This window comes from Phyllobates terribilis, unplaced genomic scaffold, assembly GCF_046119375.1.
Source record: "Phyllobates terribilis strain yellow unplaced genomic scaffold, ASM4611937v1 Scaffold_13__5_contigs__length_258822181, whole genome shotgun sequence".
NCBI lineage: Eukaryota > Metazoa > Chordata > Amphibia > Anura > Dendrobatidae > Phyllobates > Phyllobates terribilis.
Genome location: NW_027362773.1, coordinates 92,444,202 through 92,457,431, shown reverse-complemented (window position 1 = coordinate 92,457,431; position 13,230 = coordinate 92,444,202). Strand labels below are relative to the sequence as shown.

The 13,230-nt window shown below is 47.6% G+C and overlaps 1 protein-coding gene across 1 annotated transcript in view; it reads left to right on the top strand.

Moving 5' to 3' along the window:
- Positions 1 to 13,230, top strand: part of LOC141173600 (receptor-type tyrosine-protein phosphatase eta-like) — an 88,833-nt gene that overhangs the window by 27,365 nt on the left and 48,238 nt on the right. Inside the window, exons 13-14 of the mRNA XM_073657899.1 lie at positions 10,691 to 10,810; positions 12,479 to 12,639. Of these exons, the coding sequence (XP_073514000.1) occupies positions 10,691 to 10,810; positions 12,479 to 12,639 (281 nt within the window). The remainder of the gene's footprint in view (positions 1 to 10,690; positions 10,811 to 12,478; positions 12,640 to 13,230) is intronic.

Here is a 13,230-nt window from a genome sequence, read left to right as displayed (position 1 = left end):
TTTTTTTCTGCATCTACCTCTGAAAAAATATTGAGCTTCTAGCTGTGTGTGGGACTTGTTCTATTAATCCATCTATACAGACCTCCATCAGGTTGCAAACTGAATATAATTTTTTTCTGCATCTACCTCTGAAAAAATATTTGGGCTTCTAGCTGTGTGTGGGACTTGTTCTATTAGTCCATCTATACTGACCTCCATCAGGTTGCAAACTGAAAATAATTTTTTGTCTGCACCTAGCTCTGAAAAAATATTTGGCCTTCTAGCAGTGTGTGGGACTTTCTCTATTAGTCCATCTATACTGACCTCCATCAGGTTGCAAATTAAAAATAATTTTTATCTGCATCTACCTCTGAAAAAATATTTGGGCTTCTAGCTGTGTGTGGGACTTGTTCTATTAGTCCATCTATACTGACCTCCATCAGGTTGCAAACTGAATATAATTTTTTTCTGCATCTAGCTCTGAAAAAATATTTGGCCTTCTAGCAGTGTGTGGGACTTTCTCTATTAGTCCATCTATACTGACCTCCATCAGGTTGCAAATTAAAAATAATTTTTATCTGCATCCAGCTCTGAAAAAATATTTGGCCTTCTAGCAGTGTGTGGGACTTTCTCTATTAGTCCATCTATACTGACCTCCATCAGGTTGCAAATTAAAAATAATTTTTTGTCTGCATCTAGCTCTGAAAAAATATTTGGCCTTCTAGCAGTGTGTGGGACTTTCTCTATTAGTCCATCTATACTGACCTCCATCAGGTTGCAAACTGAATATATTTTTTTTCTGCATCTACCTCTGAAAAAATATTTGGGCTTCTAGCTGTGTGTGGGACTTTCTCTATTAGTCCATCTATACTGACCTCCATCAGGTTGCAAATTGAATATAATGTTTTTCTGCATCTAACCCAGCCAATAGTTTTGGCCTAATACCACAGTTTGGCCACTCAGCTCTGCTCGGTTCCCATCCATTGTTTTTTTGTGCAAACAACTCCAGAGTTGTCAATTAGTTAACCACCAAAATGAGTGGAAAAAGGCCTGCTGCTGGTGGAAAGGGGAATAGGCGTGTTGGGAAGGGGAAAAAAGGTTGTGTCCGTGGGGTAGGTGTTAAAGCAACAGTAACATCTGCAGAAGAAAGACCATCTTCCAGCCAAACTAAAATGTCTACTTCTTTTAGCGGACAATGTGATAAGATCCCTTTCTTACGGCCACGCCAATCGCTACAAATTCCAGATGAGGCACAAAAACAGCAGGTGCTTCAACGGATATCAAGTGCTCCTTTAAGTGGGCTCTCCTCCACATCAACTTCAACATCACAAATACTCCAGTCCTCAAAGGTGTCACCCCAATCGCACTTGCTTCCTCACAGCTCCCAAATCTCCAGCTGCCCGTCTGAGTATGAGGTAGAACAGATGGTTGAGTCTGCAGAGCTGTTTACTCATACTATAGCCTGGGAATCAGAGGTCGACTCCAGCGCTTCTGTGAATCCAGACGAGGAAATGATCTGCACTGATGCCGAGAATCTTTATGAATCGGATCCAGGACCAGACGCAGAAGGTTCTGACCATAATGTAGACCCTCATTCCCAAACTGTAACTCCTGTTGGTGGAGACAATGAGGAAGACGATGATGAGACTCAAATACCTGATTGGAGAGACAACTTTAGTTTTTTGTCAGGGCAGGAACAGGTTGGCTCTGAGGATGACGGGTGTGATAACGCACAGGGTGATGATGATGAGGTTGGAGATCCCACTTACTGTCAACCCACAGTCAGCCAAGAGATGAGGTCAGCAGAGGAGGTGGAGGAAGATGCTAGTGACGACGAGGTCAGGTTGCGCCTTCCTGGACAGAGACGTAGTACTGGAAGCACGTCAACAACTGCATCCTCAAACACAACTCTGCCTCTCACCACAAGTCGTGGTGGCTCTTCAGGTCGCATGGGTGCTAAGCCTTGCATAGCCTGGGCATTTTTTCAGATCGATAAAGATGACCCAACTCGTGTTATCTGTAACATTTGTCAGGAAAAGCTAAGTAGAGGCCAAAAAATACATAGTTTGAGTACTTCATGCATGAACCGGCACATGGACATGAAGCATAAGTTGCAGTGGGAAGCTCAGTGTGCTACAATGCGGCCTAGCCGGCCGGGCCAACCACCGTCTGCCATATCTTGTGCATCCGCGGCCTCTTCATCCTCTGTGACTGGGGGGACAGCAGTCACACCTGTTTTGGGGCGCAGACCTGCCACCTCTTTACCCGCAACAGCCAGCGTGATTGGCAGGTCATCATTTTCTTTGGAGGTGGTAACACCAGCTGGTGTTGAGCGCTGTCCGACATTGATAGCACCACCTTTGGATCAAGGCAACCTAACATGTCCGCCTGCATCTTCCTCACAGACCGGCAGTTTGCCGAGGACACCCTTATCAACCCCGTCTAAGCACAATAGCCAGCCCTCGGTCCCTCAGATGTGGACAAGTAAAAGACCATTTCCTCCTAGCCATGAGAAAGCTAAGAGGTTGAATTTCACCATCTGCAAGCTCTTGGCTACAGAAATGCTGCCTTTCCGCCTGGTGGACACAGAGGATTTTCGAGACCTTATGTCCGTCGCAGTGCCCCAGTACCAGATGCCCAGTCGGCACTACTTCTCAAAGAAAGGTGTGCCTGCGCTCCACCAGCATGTCGCACACAACATCACCGCTTCTTTGAGAAACTCTGTGTGTGACAGGGTGCATTTCACCACAGACACTTGGACAAGTAGGCATGGACAGGGGCGTTACATGTCGCTGACTGAGCACTGGGTAACTATGGTGACAGCAGGACAAGGGGCTGCTGTCCAAGTCTTGCCGTCCCCACGAGTTGTGCGTCAATCCTCTTTATGTCGAAGTTCCTCCACTGCTTCTGCCTCCTCAACCTCCTCTCGGTCTTCCACCTGCACCCAAAGCCTGTCTGGTCATGCCACAAGCTTTCTAACTGCGCAGAAGGGATCCTGCACACCTCCTTACTATGCTGGCAGTAGGGTTCAATGTCATCAGGCGGTTTTTACTTTGAAATGTCTGGGAAATGTGAGTCACACAGCTGAGGAGTTGTGGTCAGCTCTGGAGAACCAATTTCATGAATGGTTGTCTCCACTGGACCTGAAACCAGGGAAGGCCGTGTGCGACAATGCTGCAAACCTGGGTGCGGCCCTTCGCCGGGGCAATGTCACACACGTGCCTTGTATGGCTCACGTGTTGAACCTGGTTGTCCAGCAATTTTTAGCCCACTATCCCAGACTAGATGGCCTTCTGCAGAGGGCACGGTCGCTGTGTGCTCACTTCCGCCGTTCGCATCCCGCAGCTCAGCGACTTACATCTCTACAGAAGTCGTTGGGCCTGCCACTTCACCGGCTAAAATGCGATGTGCCTACCCGGTGGAATTCAACTCTGCACATGTTGCAGCGACTGTGGCAGCACCGACAAGCCCTGGTGCAATACGTTCTGACGTATAGCCTGGGCCAACGAGATCCGGAGGTGGGGCAAATCACGCTGGAGGAGTGGTCTCAGATCAGGGACCTATGCACCCTTCTGCACAGTTTTGAAATGGCGACGAAGATGTTTAGTGCTGACGATGCCATTATCAGCATGACTATTCCGGTGATTTACATGCTGGAGCACATGTTAAACAGAATTCGGAGTCAGGTGGTGGCACAAGAGGAGGTGGAGGAAGTAGAGGAGGAGGAGTTGTATGCGGAAGGGCTAACATCTGCAAGGTCCAGACGGTCGGCAGCACCAAGGCGGCAGGCATGTGAGGGTGGGGGAGATGGTTTTACCAGGGCGCATGGTAGCAGCCAAACTAGTGAGGAAGGTGCAGGAGCCCAGGAAGAAGTGGATGACGAACTGATGGAAGACTCATCAGATGAGGGCGACCTTGATCACATTTCTGTTGTGCGAGGTTGGGGGGAGAGGACAGAGGAAGGAAGCATGATTGTTACCTCGCCACCAACACAACAGGGACTTGGTGCTCCTGGATGCGCAACACACATGAGTGCCTTCTTGCTGCACTACCTGCAACATGACCCTCGAATTGTGAGAATTAGAAATAATCCTGACTACTGGGTTGCCACACTGTTAGATCCCCGGTACAAAAGTAAATTTGCAGAAATTATTCCTGCCATAGAAAGGGATGCACGCATGCAGGAGTATCAGCAGAGACTGTTGCAGAATCTTACATGTGCTTTTCCACAAAACACCAGTGGTGCACGTAGTGAATCTCACAGTTCCAACTTGCCAACCGTGGGACCGTCAAGTGTTCAGCACTCAAACCGTAACAGAACCACAGTATCTGCTGGTAACATCAATTTTGCGGAATCATTTCACCACTTTTTTAGCCCATCCTTTGCAAGGCCACAGGAGACAAGAAGTCTGACACATAGTCAACGCCTAGAGACGATGGTACAGGAGTATCTCCAAGTAAACATTGAAGCCATGACTGTGTCACTGGACCCTTGCTCTTTTTGGGCTTCCAATCTGGATAAATGGCCGGAGCTAGCCACTTACGCCTTGGAGATCTTGTCATGCCCCGCAGCCAGCGTTCTGTCTGAACGTGTGTTCAGCGCTGCTGGTGGTGTGCTGACAGATAAGCGCACGCGGCTCTCCACTGATAATGTAGACAGACTCACGTTCATAAAGATGAACAAATCATGGATCCGAAACGACTTTTCTACCCCTGTGTCATCCTGGGGAGAGTAAAAGCTTGATGATTGGTTAAAATCACCCTACCAACCGTTTTAAGCTTTCAAATTACTAATCATGTTTATCTGTATCTTGACTGGAAAATAATTTGGGCTTTGTAGTGTAGCACCCTGAGGACTCGGCTGCTACAGGGGTATTACACCTCAAGCCAGAGGTGTGGTATTCCACTCCCGGGTGAGGATGGAGTGTGGAACTGAGCTCAGTAGGCTGCATGCACTACATACATCCCATTTCTGGGGGACAGAACAACGGTACTCCCACCAGTATATGTGCAGGTACGACAGCGTCTGTCCCTGGCTGGAGTGGGAGGGGGGTGGAACATCCCAGTAGTGTAGGGGCAGATAGGGGGAGCAGTCTGGGTAAAGCTAGGAGCTCATTGGGTGCTGGTCACCTGGGCTCACACATAGAGGGAGTATATAAGGTGGGCACCATCTTAGTTCAGAGTTCAGTTCAGGCAGGAGGAGCAGAGCAGAGGAGCTCAGCCAGAAGGGCTGACAGGGAGCTGTGGCTCCGGCTGGGCCCAGCTCCAGAGCAGAGCCTGCAGAGAGAGAGAGAGAGGAGTGAGAAGGACCCAGAGAGGAAACAAGAAGGAACCCCAAGATCCCAGAATAAGGACAGAAGGGTGAAGGGTTGGCGGACACGGGTACCGGATCCCAAGCTGGCAGAGGCAGAAGCAACCCTTAGCCAGGAACCGGAGGTCGTGGTCAGGATCTGCCACGACCCTCACCAAATCCACTAGAAAGGCACACCGAGTATAGGGTCAGGGAGCCCAGAGGAGGCTTGACCACCAAGAGACCCGAGGGAGCCGGCCAAAAGTGGATCCCTGGTGGGAACGGCCAGAGGAAGGGAGAGTCAGAAAGGAGCTCAGGACCACGCTCCGGAATTGCCTGGGGGTTGGCCGAGTCCAGGACCTGGTGGACGCAGCACGTCTCGGGTGGTCACTCAAGGCCAGAGTGACCAAAAGAACACCAGTAAGTAAAAACCCTGAACTGCATCTCCTGACTCTGAATCTTCTTTCTGCATCATCACAACCCCCATCATCTACACCTGCTGCCCTGAGGCCATACCCCTCCCGTTGGGGGTTATACCATCACTGCTGCACATATACCACCGGCCTCAGTGGACTGCTCTGCAGCGGCGGCTTCAAAGCCGCATTCAACGGGTGGCGTAGTCGACAATCAAGTTAACATCTACTGCCATAGACTGCCACATAGTTTGACACCCTGGGCACGGACCGGGTCACCGCCACAAGGACTACTACCCCCATCGAGATCCGGCTCCGGGTATCCCCTACAGCACTGGCCCAGGGGGCGCGTCAGTAGCAGTGTGCAGCACTGATCCTATTAGCCCATCTATACTAAGCTCCACCAGATTTAAAATCAATAATAATTTTTAGCTGCATCTAGCCCGGAAAATAATTTTGGGGCTCCGAGATGCGCAAGACACATAAGTGCCTTCTTGCTGCACTACCTGCAACATGACCCTCATATTGTCAGAATTCGAAGTAATCATGACTACTGGTTTGCCACACTCTTAGATCCCCCAAACTTTTCGATCAACCTTTTCATTTTAATAAAGACCAAAAAAATGGTCATTTTTGAAATTATAAGCATTAGCAGGTTATTAGAAACTGAAATCAAACAGTTTTCAACTCAAAACTTTATTCTAGGTGATGTTACATTTTCACATAGGACCCCTTGTTCGAAAGGAGCTTCTGAACTCTCTCGTCCATTGAATTTGTCAGGTTTTGGATGGTTTCTGCTTCAATTGTTTTGCATGAGGACAGAATACCCTCCCAGAGCTGTTGCTTAGATGTGAACTGCCTCCCGCCATCATAGACACTCCTTTTGATGATGCTCCAGAGGTTCTGAATGGGGTAGAGGTCAGGGGAGCATGGGGGTCACACCATAAGTTTGTCCCCTTTTATGCCCATATCAGCCAGAGATGCAGATGTTTTATGTGCAGCATGAGATGGTGCATTATCATGCAAAAAAATGATCTTGCTGTGAAATACATGGTTCTTCTTCTTGAACCATGACAGGAAGTGCTGTTTGAGAAAATCCACATACATTATGGCGTTCATCTTTAGCGCCTTCAGGGATCCTAAAGGGGCCGACAATCTCTCTCCCCATGATTCCAGCCCAAAACATTACTCCACCTCCTCCTTGTTGGCGCTGTAGCCGTGTTTGCGTGGGGTGTCCATCAACCAGCCATCCTCCACTCCATCCATCTGGACCATCGAGCGCTGCACGGCACTCATCCGTGAACAAAACAGTTTTGAAATCAGTCTTCATGTAATGTTTGGCCCACTGGAGCCGTTTCTGCTTGTGTGAAGTGGATAGAGGAGGTCGACAGGATGGCATATGCACAGCTGCAAACCTCTGAAGGACCCTGCATCTTGTTGTTCGGGGGACGTTGGAGGCACCAGCAGCTTCAAAAACTTGTCTGCTGCTATGACAAGGCTTTTTTGCCGCTGCTCTTTTAACCTGACGTAATTGCCTGTAGGAAAGAGTCCTCAATTTGCCCTTATCAGCACGCACACGTGTGTACTGTGAATCAGCTACATACTTCTTGATTGCCAAGACACTTCATCCTGATCATCGCACAATGTTGATTGTAGTCATGCCTTGACCTAAACACTCCACAATTTGTTGCTTCTCAGTAGCCGACACATCCTTTTTCTTTCCCATTTTGGCAGAAAATGTAGGCTGCTTAATAATGTGAGACAGCCTTCTTAAGTAGTCTTGCCTTTCATTGGACACACCTGCCAAACTAATTAGCACAGGTGTCTGCAATTGCTTACAGTGATATAAAGAGCCCTGACACACATCACCATCAATGAGTTTAACTGACAAACAAACAAATTCTTCCCTTATCACTCCTAAACACTTTTTGCATAATAATTTGGAACACAGTGTACATGTGCTTTTCCACAAAACACCAGTGGTTCACGTAGTGAATCTTACAGTTCTAACTTGCCAACCGTGGTCTGTATGGAGTTGTTCAATAAAGGGCCCAAAATTAAGATAACATAGATGGGAGAGGTCTCTATGAATAGGAATTCCTAAGTATTTCATACCCTGTGAGGGCCAGGCAAAGGGAAAGTTGGACTGGATGGAATCCTATATGGATTTGGGGAGGGAGACATCGAGGGCCTCAGACTTCGCTGCATTGATTTTAAAATTTGACCATGTAACAAAGTGATCTATTTCAGCCATAACAGCATGGATGGATATATGTGATTGAGTGATATATACTAGTACATCATCAGCAAATAGAGAGCACTTGTACTCGGTGCCTCCCACCTCAATCCACCTAATATTGGGGTTATGGCGAATTGATGAGAGCAGGTGCTCCGTCACTAGGATGTATAAGAGAGGGGACAGAGGACATCCCTGCCTTGTCCCATTGGTGATTGTGAAAGGTGATGAAAATGTTCTGATGCACCCCCTGGGCCTTGGGACACCCGGAGCCGGACCCTTTTTGGTGGATGCTGGTGGTTGTAGTCTTCGTGGCGGCGACCCGGTTCCGTGGCTCAGGGTGGTCAAACCAGTGGCGGAACTATTTATGTGGTTTTGATGTTTAAATGTCTGACTACGCCACCCGTGGATTGCGGTCAGAGTGAACCGCCGCTGCAGGGCAGACCGCTGAGGCTGGTGTTGTGGGTGCAGCAGAGCGTAGCATAACTCCCCACGGGAGGAGTATAGCCTCAGGGCAGTGTATGCGGAGGATGGGGGTGATGGTGCAGGGCAGCAGCAGTAACGACACGGAGTCAGTGATGCAGTCCAGGGCCTTTACTCACAGTTCTTATTATCCAGACCACGTCTGCAGGTAACTGCTGCCCACGTCGTACTGTGCTCACCAGGTGAGGGGCTCAGACAACTCCCAGATAACTTTGGAGCGCTTCACAGGACCCCCTTTGTGTGTCCTTTGTCTGGCCTTTCTTACCAACCCTTCTGTCTGGCTGCCTCGGGCCTCCTCTTGGTAAACTTGGCGCCAGTTTCCCTGACCCTATGTGCTGCCCTCCTAGCGGGTGTAGCGAGGGGCTGCGCCACATAAAATGTCACAGCCTCCGGTTTGTAGCTGAGGGTCGTTTCCTGCCTCCACTAGTTTCGGGGACCGGTCTCCCCCTTTGGCCTGACCCCTCCATGCAGGTGGATTCGGGCGTGCGGTGGCGACTCGCCCGTCCGCACCCCTGGGATCCCTTCGTTCCTCGTTCCTGGAGCCTTCTCCGCTCCTCTTCCTTCCTTCTCCCTCTTCCAGGCCTGGGCCTCTGTTACTAGGCCCGCCTCCGGAGCAGAGCTCATGCAGAGCCCCTGCTCCCTGCCACTTCTGCTCAGACTTCTCTGCACTGAACTAAGATGGTGCCCACCTTTTATACTCCCTTCTCAATGCACCCAGGAACTGCTTCCTCCCTGCTCCTGCACTACAGGGTTCCCCTTCCTCAGTGTTCCCTCCCCCCACTCCAGCCAGGGACAGGGACTGTCGTGCCCATCTCAGGGGCATATTGGTCGCCCTGCCCCACGGCAATGTGGTGTAATGCATGCAGGTGTCGGGTCCTGATCCACACTCCATCCTTACCTGAGAGTGAGATATCACACCTCTGGGTGAGGTGCAATACCTCTGTAGCAACCGAGCCCTCAGGGTGCTACAGTTCCATTTTTCTTCAGCCTAGGTGACGTATTGCGATACAGGGCCGTGATTTTGGCTATAAAAGGGTCCCCTAGACCCCTACCCCAAGCTTTTTAAGAGAATCATATATGGCGTGCCAGGAGACTCTATGGAATGCTTTCTCAGCATCCAACGAGAGTATCTAATTACAAATTTTTAACTGCATCTAGCCCAGGAAATACTTTGTGCCTAGTAGCAGTGTCTGCTAGTCAGCGGATTATCCCGGCTGTTAAGCAAGCTACACCACCTGTAGTTTGGACACTTAATTTTTTCAAAGGAAATGCTTCGGGACCACGGGATACTCAGTGAAGAGCATCAGGAGGCACCCCAAGGCATAGGGGCTGGGACTGGAAGTAGGATGCCTTGCGGTGGACAGCCGAGCTCGATCCTTATAAAAGCTTTTTAACTGCAGCAGCTTTAGTGGACACTACTGGAGCTGGAATTACGCGGTTGCTGGCATGAGACTTGCCCTCCAATAGATCCTTGTAAATGGATTTAAAGTGTATTCATTCAAATTAGAGAGACAATTTAAATTAAAAAGCTTAGAGCTGCCTCCACTACAGGGGGGCTCGCTCGACCCACCAGCGGACAGGCACCAGTATTGGGAGAGGGGGGCTGGCCGTCAGGGTTCACCGCGGCTCTGGCACAAACCCGGCGACACGGAGGTGGCACGGGCAGGAGCGGACTGAACGTGTCGGCTTCTCACTTTTTGGATTTTAGAAGGGCATGACATGCCTATATCTGTGTCTCCCCCTCCTTTTACTCCTCCACCTCTTTTCTTTTCTCATGACTATATGTACTTGTCACTTTTCCATGTGTTAGTTGTGTCTTCTGAGCAGTTTGTCAGCTTTTGGACACCTTTGAAGGTGTTTTCTATGTGTTTCTATGTGTTTTTGTTTGCCTGCCATTGGTTTTAACGGTGTTCGAAGGTGTTCGACGAACAGTTCAACGAACAGTTCGGCGAACACACGGGTGTTCGACGAACCGAACCGAACTCGAACACTACGGGGGTGGCTCAACACTACTAGTAACTTAGATAACACATTTCAAGAACACGCAGGTCTATTGTCAGGCCCTAATTGGTGACAGTCATTATGAGAAATAAATACATAAAAAGTGCAAAGGATCAGACTACACATGGCTTGTTTGTAGTCTGTTTCCATGGAGATGAGCAAGTTTGCAAATGAGTAGATACAAAATATTAGGAGACGATTGAGACCGTTTGCAAAGTTACTTCATGTATCATGCATTGGTGCAATAAAAAGGTTACAAAGATGTGCCCCCATTTATATATACTCTAGGCGAAAGGTGAAGAATATTGGCCAAAACCCGAAGCCAAAACATTTGGTAACATCATAGCAGCGTTCCTGTCCGAAACCATCCACAGCAGATGGACTATCAGAGACTTTATGCTGACTAATGTAAGTGCACAATATCTTCATGTACAGTGGGGGAAATAAGTATTTGATCCCTTGCTGTTTTTGTAAGTTTGCCCACTGACAAAGACATGAACAGTCTATAATTTTAAGGGTAGCTTAATTTTAACATTGAGAGATAGAATATCCAAAAAAAAAAAGAAAATCACATTATATAAATTAGATTTTTTTTTTTTACATTTTCCAGTGAGAAATAAGTATTTGATCCCGTACAAACCATTATGAGTTCTGGCTCCTACAGACCAGTTAGACGTTCCTAATCAACTCGTTACCTGCATTAAAAACAGCTATCTCACATAGTCACCTGTATAAAAGACTCCTGTCCACAGACTCAATTAATCAGTCAGACTTTAACCTCTACAACATGGGCAAGACCAAAGAGCTTTCTAAGGATGTCAGGGACAAGATCATAGACCTGCACAAAGCTGGAATGGGCTACAAAACCATAAGTAAGACGCTGGGTGAGAAGGAGACTACTGTTGGTGCAATAGTAAGAAAATGGAAGAAGTACAAAATGACTGTCAATCATGTCGACATCGATCTGGGGCACCATGGAAAATCTCACCTCGTGGGGTATCCTTGATCATGAGGAATGTGAGAGATCAGCCTAAAACTACACGGGGGGACCTTGTTAATGATCTCAACGCAGCTGGGACCACAGTCACCAAGAAAACCATTGGTAACACATTACGCCTTAAAGGTTTAAAATCCTGCAGGGTCCACAGGGTCGCCCTGCTAATGAAGGCACATGTGCAGTCCTGTCTGAAGTTTGCCAATGAACACCTGGATGATTCTGTGAGTTATCAGGAGAAGGTGCTGTGGTCAGATGAGACAAAAATTTAGCTCTTTGGCATTAACTCACCGTGTTTGGAGGAAGAAAAAGGATGAGTACAATCCTAAGAACATCGTCCCAACCGTGAAGCATGGTGGGGGAAACATTATACTTTGGGGGTGCTTTTCTGCAAAGGGGACAAGACAACTGCACCGTAAGGAAGGGAAGATGGATGGGGTCATGTATCGTGAGATTTTGGCCAACAACCTCCTTCCCTCAGTAAGAGCACTGAAGATGGGTCGTGGCTGGGTCTTCCAACAAGATAATGACCCAAAGCATACAGCCAAGGCAACAAAGGAGTGGCTCAAAAAGAAGAACAGTAAGGTCATGGAGTGGCCTAGCCAGTCTCCACACCTTAATCCCATAGAAAACGACAGCCTCAAAATCTTAAGATTTAGAGATGATCTGCAAAGAGGAGTGGACCAAAATTCCTCCTGACATGTGCGCAAACCTCATCATCAACTACAAACAACGTCTGACTGCTATGCTTGCCAACAAGGGTTTTGCCACCAAGTATTAAGTGTTGTTTTCCAGAGGGATCAAATACTTATTTCTCACTGCAAAATGCAAAAAAAATTATCTAATTTATACAATGTGATTTTCTTGATTTTTTTGGGATATTCTATCTCTCAATGTTAAAATTAACCTACCCTTAAAATTATAGACTGTTCATGTCTTTATCAGTGGGCAAACTTACAAAAACAGCAAGGGATCAAATACTTATTTCCCCCACTGTACTGGTAGTGAATGTTATTAGATTGTAGTCAGTTTTTATTGTATAATCTGTAATATAAAATATACAGTGCATTTTTCCATCTCAGGTTAAGAACAATGAGATTCATCGGGTACGACAGTTCCATTTTACTGAATGGCATGCGGATTGTAATGTGGATGCTAGGGAAATGCTAATACAGTTTGTCTATGAGGTCCGGCAATACAAGAAAGAAAATTCTTCTAATTGTCCCACTTTGGTCCATTGCAGGTAGGAGGAAACATTGCTTTCTATACACAAGTCTTCTATGTCAGGCCTCTGTCGATAAAGCAGTACATTAAGTCAATGGTAAACCAGCAGCAGTAGCCATAGAGAGAGAAGGAATAAAGAGTGAGCAGGCGCAATGTATTTCTATGAAGCCTGGGTGACTGTGTGATTATAGCTCAATAGCTGCTACAAATGCCAGTAATTTAGCTACTTCCTAACTCCAAGAGGTAATCTATGATATAACCGGGGATGCGTATCTCTGTCTGAAGCCTCGATAGTTTGAGCATGCTCAGTGTGGCGCAATGACGACAATATGTCTAGGACAAGAGAGAGAGAAAGAGAGAGACACATTCGTGAGTACACTCCTATATTATCAGTACATTATATACACAGCAGTCAGCATAAGTAAGTACACCCCCCTGTATTCTCAGTACATTATATATACAGCGCTCAGCATAAGTGAGTACACCCCCCTGTATTCTCAGTACGTTATATATACAACGCTCAGCATAAGTGACTACACCCCCTGTATTCTCAGTACGTTATACATACAGCGCTCAGCGTAAGTGAGTACACCCCCCTGTATTCTCAGTA